At 42.9% G+C, this 10,909-nt stretch overlaps 1 protein-coding gene across 3 annotated transcripts; it reads left to right on the forward strand.

The window, feature by feature from the left end:
* The first annotated feature begins 51 nt into the window (after positions 1 to 51).
* Positions 52 to 8,250, forward strand: lysmd2 (LysM, putative peptidoglycan-binding, domain containing 2). Of its 3 annotated transcripts, none has more exons than XM_063187785.1 (4): positions 52 to 565; positions 1,129 to 1,463; positions 6,629 to 6,709; positions 7,221 to 7,320. In XM_063187785.1, the coding sequence occupies exons 1-3, from the start codon at positions 326 to 328 to the stop codon at positions 6,669 to 6,671; spliced, it is 618 nt and encodes a 205-aa protein (XP_063043855.1). In that variant the 5' UTR covers positions 52 to 325; the 3' UTR covers positions 6,672 to 6,709; positions 7,221 to 7,320. The 3 variants fall into 3 exon arrangements, with proteins under 3 accessions (XP_063043855.1, XP_063043856.1, XP_063043854.1); XM_063187786.1 differs by having other exon boundaries at positions 6,632 to 6,709; XM_063187784.1 differs by lacking the exon at positions 6,629 to 6,709 and having other exon boundaries at positions 7,221 to 8,250.
* Positions 8,251 to 10,909: the final 2,659 nt, after the last annotated feature.

Here is a 10,909-nt window from a genome sequence, read left to right on the forward strand (position 1 = left end):
ATCAACAGAGTGACTCTAACCAGTTGGCTCGTGGAACTCATCTGAGCCGCTTCCTTCTGACAACAGACTGCTATGTGTAGGCTATTATGTTACGGAGCCCTGGCGGTAGGGTACCGATGCCTTTTGGCTGTGTGAAGGCCTCACGCTCACGTCCAACTTTTGCAGTTTTTGACAGGGCAGGTTGGCAGACCCAAGGACGCGCCAATGCGATGTTGTAGAATGAGACGCCAACATGGACCTTTCTAGAATTTAAAGAAAGGTCCAGGTGGCCCACGAAAGGTGCGACAAACGGGGTGAATCATTCTGCTTTCTTATCGGAAAGAAGATGGCGGAGTTCTCCCCAGTCCTGCGGGATGGAGGCGGACGGTTCGGGCAACCCATCTTCCCCAGGTCGCGCTCAGGATCAGAATCGGAGAGCGAGTTGTCACAAAGTCTGGCTCGTACCAAAACCCGGTCCTATGGTAGTACGGCCAGTGTTTTTGCCTCTTTGGGAGAGAAATACATTGAGCATTGTGTGACAGACAGCGACACACTGCAAGGGATAGCCCTCAAATATGGTGTTACGGTAAGTGTCTTCATTTACTTGAGTTAGTGTATTGTTGCGCATGAAGAGTAGGGAACGCTGTCAACTGAAAATGTCAATATAAATCACAATCTCGAGGGTGTACAAAGGCATAGCCTACATCCCCACACGGTACTTCTCAAAGGCAGCCTAGCACGCGACGTTTGTGTTCAGCCCTCAGTGCTGGATGTGCTAGTGGATTAGCACTGTCCCATGTAAGCTAAGAGTTAATTTATCTTAACTGCGTAACGGCATTGTATATTCATCGTATTTTGTTAATATGGCTTTGTGTTGAGGCCACGAAAAGGAGGGACACACAGGCAATGAAGTAAACCCGTGCCACCGCGGTGTCTTGCAAATATATGGAACTCAAGGGTGCCCCATTCACAAGGCTAGAGTCTACTCGTACACTGTGTAGGCTATGTGGTTACATGTTGCTAGTGAGCGCTGTGTGGCCTGACACATTCTAACGGATCAAGTTACTGTAGCGCCATGCTTCATATTCAATGTTCAATTAAATACTGTGTGACATGAGGAATGCCTTTATTGCTTTCTGCTGAACACAGATGGAGCAAATCAAGAGGGCAAACAAGCTCTTCGGCAACGACTGTATATTCCTGCGCAACAGCCTAAACATCCCAGTGGCCTCGCAAAAGCCTCCCCTCTTCAACGGACTGTCCTTGGAGTCCCCGGATAGCGAGGCCACCACTCCCCAGGAACTGCCCTACGTGGCTCCCGACACTGACGAACCCTCACCCACCCCTTCGCCACCACCGGAACCCGAGGTCAAACCCCCGAAGCCCGAGGAACTCTCTGCTAAAGACTATTTGCATAGACTGGACTTGCAAATTAAACTATCCAAACAGGCTGCAAGAAAGTTGAAAGAGGAGGATAATACCAGGTAGGTTTTCAAGTCCGAGCACAGACTTGGGTATTCATATAGGCCTACAAAGAAAGCAGGTATGAGCATGCCACTTTTTAATGTGCAAGAGTTGGCGTGTGTGGAGGGGTGTAGCCCTGTCCTGCTTTGCCCTGTCTAGGGCACTGCCATCCCTTAACAATCTGATGGAAGTCTGGTGGTTTCATTTCCTGGCATCTCAAAAGACGCAGTAGGGCAGTTGCTGCACTCCAATATATTGGTTGCCCCCAAATGTCTGCTGCTGAGTCAGACGCAGTCAGTCAGTCAGTCAGTCAGGCAGGCAGGCAGGCAGGCAGGCAGTCAGTCAGGCAGGCAGGCAGGCAGGCAGGCAGGCAGACAGGTGGCTGCAGAAAGACAGAAAGACAGACATTCAGTCGGACAGGCAGCGAACAGACATACAGCTAGACAGTTAGGCAGTTACACAATCAGACAGGCAGACACACAGACCTCTATCCATTTTTGTGTGTTTAAGTGGAGGAAGTATGCGGGTGATGCCACGTGGACTCTTGTGCTTCATACATACAAGTTGGCATTATGAGGCTAAACGAGGTGATTTGCCATGCATGCCCGCACACAGAGGCTTTCTGAGTCTGCCTCACAGGTCAGACAAAAAGGTGCTGTTTTCATGATGGGAGATGTCTTTGCCAGCTTTATCGTGTAATAGGTATGCTATTTAGATGCACGCTGCATAATGCATTTGTGCAATGGCTCAATCTGATCTGAGTGTGTATTTGTTTCATGTGCCTCAACCTTTGCGGCAAGTGGTGTCTTAGATGTAATGTTGACAAACACCAAATTTATCTTTGGGCCTTTGAAATGGTTCTGCCACTCCCAGTTTGGAGGACCATCCATGACCATGAGTCATTAACATTATCATTTTTTCAAATTCAAATTTGTCATTTTCTCAATGTCATTTGTTTACAAAGGGAATGACATTGCATGTTACTAATTTGGCGTTATCCTGCAGAAAAGTTTTGTCAAATCAATAGTTACTTTTTCAAATGACCATTTCTATTCTCTGATAAATTGTTTCAGCCTAAAATGTGCAGTTGGAAATTGAACTTAGAATAGTGCATCACATTTGTCAAGCTGGCCTCTTATTATGAATAGGCACGTTATCTTAGATGATGTCAGATTAATCAATGACATTACTTTCCATTGACCAAAACGGAATACATTTTACCTAACTGTTTTTGGCATTTCCACCAGAACTACTGCATATTGAGGAAGTAGTGTCAAGTACTTTTCCAACGCCTCATAACTCCTCAGAGTCCCTGGCTGGACCCGGAGTAACTTATACACATGCTGTTGTTGAGCATCGGATGAACTGGCCGGGTGGCGTTAATAAGTAATAAGGTCAGTAGGGGGGACTGTAGCACAAGGCTGCGGCGGCAAAGCGCTCTGCAAACAAGCTGTGGCAGAAACAAGAGGGTGAAGCCTGTCTGTCAGCCTCTCAGTCTCCATTCAGGACTAATCCCAACTGTTCACCTTTTAAAAGAGCACTATGTAGCAATCGAGACAATGGAATTCACACCCTACAATGTTTCCTGCTGAATTTTTGGTTGGTGGTGGGTGGGATGAGAAGTAGTATTGCAGATGTGTGACTATGCTGTGCAGTTTAGTTTCATATGAAACATGATATGAAACCCCCTCAAAAATAGTGTACAGTATACATATTTTTGCAAAGCAACTTTAGAAATTACATTTGAAAAATCACTAAGTTTCCTTTGCGACATGATATGAATTCTAACAAAATAAGTAACGAAATACACTTTTTGGGGGGACCTAGTCAAGGCGGCAGGTGTTTGCTGTCAAGGTGGCCACCTATAAACTAAAAAGTACTGGAGGAAAATCCTGCCGTAATAGTAGTGAACTAGGTAGTGGAGTTGATGAGTGAACATTTCGGATATGGCCTGAGAGTTTCCTGTGCGGGTCTGTAGAACAGCTATGCTGTGTGGGCAGCCAGCAGTTTCGGAAGGGTGAAATTGATCCAGTGATCTTAATTAGCTGTGGAAAAATCAAATGGCTTAGTGGAGGAAAACTGCTGCTGCTTCCATGACCTTGCTGGTGCAGGGTGGATGTGAACTTCCTTTCAAATTGGGATTGTTAAACTAAAGCATTATCCAATCCAAGTATTCTGGCTTGCTAGTATGTCATGGGTTGGTCAACAGAGCTACTTTTCACATCTATTTCAGTCTTCCCAGAGCTGTATAATGTAAATCTTGTCCCAACAAACATGCACACAAAATCATGTTTGCCATACCGCCCCACAGCACACATCTGTGTTTGCACATTCTAATAAGTGCAAGGAGACAGTCGCTTGGTTTTAAGATCCACGACGAAAGAGGACAAGGAAACAATCCCTTCTGTTTGCAGCCGGCGCTGGGCAACTATTGATTCGACCCCGCCAGCAGTTTGGGAAGGGGGATCTGAGTAAACACCACAGGGTGGCTATAGTAGCTGTGGGTGGGCAGGATGGGTCTATCGGTCTGCCTGTCTGTCTGGGTACCTGACTTGTATCATACTTCCAGAGTAAAAGGAGAGAGGTGTGGACGAGTGAGTATACAGTATGTCCTGTGATGCTTCCAAGTGTAAGTTGGTTCATAGTAGAGAATGATGTTGACCAGATAAAATCAAGGAACAGGAAAGTGTGCCCATCTCTCTACCTGACTGGAGTGCAGCAGGCCTCCAGAGCAGACGGCTGGAGATGTGGAGGGAGGGAGTGATACTTACTGGTTGTCTGTGATGCTTCCAGTTATGTCTGGTTCATTTAATATTGTTAATGTCGGTGTTGTCCAGATAATGTCTTGGAACAAGGATGTGCCCCAGGGGCCCGTATCTGGATACCTGACCTGACTTGCAACAGGCCTCCAGAGGATGGGGAGAGGGAGGTGTGCAGACTAGAGTGATATTAACTGGATGTCTGTGATGCTTTCAGTTTAGTCTGGTTCATTTAACATCGTTAATGGGGATTGGTGTTGTGCAGACAATGTCATGGGACAAGAGTGTGTTCCAGATGGCAGGTTGAGGGTCTTTCATTAGGCTTCCAGAGCATAGAGGTGGATGTGATTGATTTCTACTGATTGTCTGGGACAGGGTTTCCCAAACTTAACCATGACAAGGCCCCCATATACCGGTAGATTTCAGCCGTGCACTGTATTTTCTCAGTGCACACCACTTCTCACAACTCAATGGAATTGGTGCATTCCTGATTTATTTAACTACTACAGGAAATATACTACATGCAAGCATTGTAACGAAGAAATTTATAACACACTCACAGTGGATCCAACACCAGCCTACCCTTTTCATATCATAGCCAAACAGCAGGCAGCACACAGACATACAGTGCCCTCCATAATTATTGGCACCCCTGGTTGAGATGTGTTAAAAGCCTTAAAATAAATTCAGTGTTTATTGCAGAAGAATACTGTCACACTGAAAATCGTAGGAAAATGTAGCCTTCAACTCAAATGAATTGTAAGAAAATAAAAAAATCCCTGACTGAAAAATAATTATTTTTCATTAAATCACCTGTTCCACAATTATTGGCACCCTTAACAATTCCCAGGAAATAAATATAATTGAAGCATTTCTGTTATTTATACAGTAGTTTACAAAGTTTACCAGAGTATGTAGGAACATTTAATTAGTAATTCATCACTTCCTGTTTCCCTGGGGTATAAATATGACGTGACACCGAGGCCATTTCTCTTATCCACTCTTAAACATGGGAAAGACAAAGGAACACAGCATACAAGTGAGGCAGATGTGCGTCGACCTTCACAGGTCAGGCAGAGGCTACAAGAAGATTGCCACTCAACTGCAGCTGCCCATATCCACTGTGAGAGGAATAATTAAGAAGTTCAAAACAACTGGAACAGTGGTAAACAAGCCTGGACGAGGACCCAAGTTTATTTTGCCACCACGCACAGTGAGGAGGATGGTAAGAGAAATCAAAAGATCTCCAAAGCTCACTGTTACAGAATTACAACACATGGTAGCATCCTGGGGTCACAAAGTCTCCAAATCAACCATCAGGCGCTGTCTACACGCCAACAAGCTGTTTGGGAGGCATGCACGGAGAAAACCTTTCCTCACTCACAATCATAAATGCAAGCGTCTGGAGTTCGCCAAGCGGTATTGGGGCTTCAACTGGGACCGTGTGCTTTGGTCAGATGAGACCAAGATTGAGCCTTTTGGCAACAAACACTCTAAGTGGGTCTGGCGTACCACGAAAGATGCGCATGCTGAAAAGCACCTCATACCCACTGTGAAGTATGGGGGTGGGTCAGTGATGCTGTGGGGCTGTTTCGCTTCCAAAGGCCCTGGGAACCTTGTTAGGGTACATGGCATCATGAATACTTTGAAATACCAGGACATTTTAAATCAAAATCTGTTGCCCTCTGCCCGAAAGCTGAAGCTGGGTCGTCACTGGGTCTTTCAGCAAGACAATGACCCTAAACATATGGCCACATCTACACAGAAATGGTTCACCAGACACAAAATCAAGCTCCTCCCATGGCCATCTCAGTCCCCTGACCTCAACCCCATTGAGAACCTGTGGGGTGAGCTGAAGAGGAGAGTACAGAGGAGAGGACCCAGGTCTCTGGATGATTTAGAGAGATTCTGCAAAGAGGAATGGCTGAAGATCCCTCTTTCTGTCTTTTCCCATCTTGTGAAACATTATAGGAGAAGATTAGGTGCTGTTTTGTTGGCAAAAGGGGGTTGTAAAAAATATTAACACCAGGGGTGCTAATAATTGTGACACACATTATTTGATGTCAAATAATTATTTCTTTATGTGGGATTTTTTCCCCACTGAATAAATGCACTTGTATTGAAGGTTGGATTTTTCTCTTTTTTTCCATTAAGGTCCCATATTATTTAGAAAAAAAATAAAATAATTGGAAGCTAAAAAACACATCTCAACCAGGGGTGCCAATAATTATGGAGGGCACTGTATAGGTTACCGTTATGGTAAGTCTTTGCGGCATTGGGATACATAAAACAATAGCGATAATAATACAACTGGGAATGCTGTTTAGCTTTAAAAAAGTTTTACTTTATTTAGTCAATTTACTCAATTATTTATTATTTATTTTCTTTTGCTCTACTTTTCCTGCCGACCCTCTGCGGCCCTCTAGCAGCCCCCCACAGCCTCCCATGGGTCCCCAGCCTCCACCTTGAAAACCACTGGTCTGGGATACTTCCAGCGCTGTAACACTGTAAGAGGAACTGTTAGACAATAAGTAGGCCCTGCCGTGGCAAAACGGTAGGGCACTGCGGCTGACTCGGGTTGGATTCCCGGCCCGGGTCCTTTGCCGGCCCTTCCCCGTCTCTCTCTCCCCACTCGCTTCCTGTCACCACCTTCACTGTCCTATCATAAATAAAGTCAAAAAGACCAACAATAACAAAAAAGACAATAAGTAATTTACCTGGATTGAAGTTATAATAAACCGCCACTTGGAGTAGCTATGGCTAGCATAACAAAGTTTATCTTTAGGTTAACATCAGTTAGCCACACACTTTGAATACCCTCTGCTAGACCTTGGAATTATTTTGACGACAAGCTTTATGATCCTTTGCCATGTCTTTTGGTCAGTGCTTTAGAGTAGTTTGGAATGATTTAAAATACACAGGAAATGACAATGAATTGAATGAATGAACATATGCAAAATGTCTTCAAATATTAACGGTAATCAATATTAATGGAAATCTTTTTCATTTTTCTTGAAGGGATGAAGATGAAGACACATCATATCCAACCACATCCTACCAGGAAATCTGACGGAGAGGCAGGTGTCTGTTCTGCCCAGTTCAATGACAATTCTCCAATCTTTGCCCTTGTGTTTTGTTTATTGTTTTTTGTCTTTTTGCTATTTTAAGTGTTGCTTTTACCAAACTTAAACTTTAACGGTACATGACCTCCCCAGGCCTGTTCTGAGGTCATCCATTGCCTTCCTCTTTTTTGCTGTTAGTATTATTGATGTATCTTTTTAATTGTTATTATTAATACTATTTTGTTTGATGCTGTGTTTCCAAATGGAACATCAGGAACTGTAGCTGAATGTCACCAGCAGGTGGCAATGTAGACAAGCAGCACTGAATCACATCCACTTTGGCACGTTCAGTGGCCCTGCAACAGAAGAGCTCACACTGGGTAGTGGTAGCTCTCAGCTCCAGGTTGTACTAGATTTAAAGGAGCAGGAGCATTTGGAAACATAGGATGCAATGTTTTTTTTTTTTTGAGTTGCCCATCTGCCCTTACATCCATTTTGTTTTGCTCTGGGGTTTAGGCCACAAAGGTAGCCACAAACACTGGATGCTATTTTAATAAAAAGCTGCTTTAAAGATAAGATCTCCTTCCCACCTGACTTCCCCAAAGCAAAGGCAGGGACTCTGCACTAAGTAGGCGTTTTGCTGTCGCAATCAAATAGGCTAATCAATACTCTTTCATATGACGTCACTGCAGTATCTCATCCGAGAAAGCTTGCAGTCTTCACCTTGTCACGTTGCAGCTGTGTACGGCACAACATTTACTGCAAGCTGTCAGTGTGTGACGGCTCATCAATATCAAACATTTCTTTGCCTGCACAAAAAGTGTTTTTGTCAGAAGGAAGGGAAACTTTTTTAGTAGTATACATATGTGTGAATGTGTTCTTTTTTGAGTGTGTGTGCGTGTACGGAGTGTGTTGAAAAGAGGGAATTTTACTGTGCTATTTTTTGTCTTATTTTGAAAAAATAATAAAATGCATCTGTAATTCAATTTCCAGAATATGGGTTGTCCTTCGTCAGTGACAGTTAAAATTGTCAACATTTAGGCCTTGTTGGAGGTCATGTCATGTGTCCCCAGTCACCAGCATGTGCATATATCCTGACTGTTGCTTGAAGCCCTAAATTGTACATTTAAATGAGATATTTTTATTTGTAGACAGCCTGTCTATGGCCTCTGGTGACAAGTGTAATGAATATCATGTCAGTTTAATTCTGAAACACAGCCAGAAACAGTGAATGGTGTATTGTGACAATATAGTGAGGCATGGCAGTTGAAAATTTAAGTGTGCACACATGTGAACATACACAAAGGAAAGATGAACATGCTTTAAGATTATAATATGAACCTAGCCAGGCCGTGCCCTCCTAGTGAAGCAACAGCTTCAGCGTTGCTACCAGTCAGGTCAAGAGTCAAAGCAAGTACTTTCTGAGTTCCCGCAAATGCGGGAACTCCTCCCACTTTGTTGGGGAGCAAACAATCATTAGCAAACCAAGGGAGGCCATTTGGGAAATGCCTTTTGGGAAATGCTAATTGTTATGCTTTTGGTCAGACCAAGTCTGGAAAGGAGTTTCTAAGTTGATGATAATCAGGCTAATATGAACCTCCCCGTTGGCATTATCTTACAGTTTTTGCCTACTGCTTGCACACAATTTGCAAAATTTCGTTCATAGAGTCAAAACTCTACACACAAGCCAATTACTCTCAACACTTGCAGATAAACCCTTCACATACATGTCGACATGAAACTCTGCTATCAAAACCTTAACATTGCCATAAAAACTTAACAATCTTTTGTAAAAACCTCACTTTCATGTCAAAAGACCAGGGCTTCGAACCGGTTCAAGGAACGAAAACGAAAAACAGAAACTTTTTGTATTTTACAGGGAACAGAAATGAAACCGGAAATGTTATTATTTTTTATGTTCTGGAACGGGAACACTTATTTAAAAATAATGGTAACCGGTTAATACCGGTTAATACCGTTCCTCAAACTAAAAAAAAAAAAGTCATTATTTTCCTGCGCACGTTACCATGACGGCTGAGGTTCACGTCCTGTGTGACATCAGACATTCTCTGACTGAATGGAGAGAGAGCTGTAGATTACAAAGTCTTCACTCCACATCTTAATTAAGAGAAACCACTGTCATACAAAAGGACAGAGTTTGCATTGCATTATTGTAAGACATTGCAGGGAAGCGTGTGTAAAGTGCACCAACAATGTTCGGCCTTATTGGGCATCCATGGCCGCTTCAAATATGCACAAACTCACAATGTCCATCATAGTGCTTCCCGTGACCCAAGTCAGCGTGGAGCGCACATTTTCATCATTGAGGTTTATTCTCTGCTTCTCCGCTTAGGTCGTCCCTGAATGATAAAATTCTGGAGGATATTCTTTTCATCCGCTTGAATAAACAGTTTGGAATGTAGGCTGACTCATTTGCACTTCCGTCTTTCTTGGTTAACGTCAGTTAGGCCTATGGGGAGTAATCAGCTGACAGGAACGAAATTAACCGTTCCGGGAACAACATTCTTTGGTTCTAACCGGTTCGGGAACGGCAATTTATTGGTGGAACTCAGAACCGGAAACGTTATAATTCCGTTTCTGTTCGGAACGGAACGTTTGGAAAAAAATAACGGTTCAAAGCCCTGCAAAAGACACACACCAGCACCAAATGAGAAAACAAATTAGATTAATGTGAAAACTGCTGTCTACTTTATACAAAACACAGCAGTCTTTCTTTTTGTGACAGTCTATTCAGACTCACAGAATGTACATAATTCACAAGACCCCATAATTCAATGCTGTACATTACATAACTGCACCTTACAGCACAGGACATTACTTAAACAAAGCAAAATATATCTTAAACAGTACATCACTCTCAACACAACAGTGTGTAGGCTAGGTGAGCTTATGGACCATTTGTTTGTGTATTGGGTATATATTCACAAATTTTCAAACATCTACTGTTAAATATGAAATAAATATGTGATTGAAGTCAACATGCTGTAATGAAAAACATAGTCAATATACTTTGTTTGGTTATGGATATGAGGTATTACAGTGCCCTCCATAATTATTGGCACCCCTGGTTGAGATGTGTTAAAAGCCTTAAAATAAATTCAGTGTTTATTGCAGAAGAATACTGTCACACTGAAAATTGTAGGAAAATGTAGCCTTCAACTCAAATGAATTGTAAGAAAATAAAAAAATCCCTGACTAAAAAATAATTATTTTTCATTAAATCACCTGTTCCACAATTATTGGCACCCTTAACAATTCCCAGGAAATAAATATAATTGAAGCATTTCTGTCATTTCTACAGTAGTTTACAAAGTTTACCAGAGTATGTAGGAACATTTAATTAGTAATTCATCACTTCCTGTTTCCCTGGGGTATAAATATGACGTGACACCGAGGCCATTTCTCTTATCCACTCTTAAACATGGGAAAGACAAAGGAACACAGCATACAAGTGAGGCAGATGTGCGTCGACCTTCACAGGTCAGGCAGAGGCTACAAGAAGATTGCCACTCAACTGCAGCTGCCCATATCCACTGTGAGAGGAATAATTAAGAAGTTCAAAACAACTGGAACAGTGGTAAACAAGCCTGGACGAGGACCCAAGTTTATTTTGCCACCACGCAC

The sequence above is a fragment of the Engraulis encrasicolus genome, chromosome 22 (assembly GCF_034702125.1).
Source record: "Engraulis encrasicolus isolate BLACKSEA-1 chromosome 22, IST_EnEncr_1.0, whole genome shotgun sequence".
NCBI lineage: Eukaryota > Metazoa > Chordata > Actinopteri > Clupeiformes > Engraulidae > Engraulis > Engraulis encrasicolus.

What these genes read in the sequence shown, in the direction of transcription:
- lysmd2 (XM_063187784.1), top strand. Translation starts at nt 326, where the DNA reads ATGGCGGAGTTCTCCCCAGTCCTGCGGGATGGAGGCGGACGGTTCGGG. An exon ending in CCCTCAAATATGGTGTTACG is followed by an intron (nt 566 to 1,128) that starts GTAAGTGTCTTC and finishes TGCTGAACACAG; the next exon opens with ATGGAGCAAATCAAGAGGGC. An exon ending in AAAGAGGAGGATAATACCAG is followed by an intron (nt 1,464 to 7,220) that starts GTAGGTTTTCAA and finishes TTTTTCTTGAAG; the next exon opens with GGATGAAGATGAAGACACAT.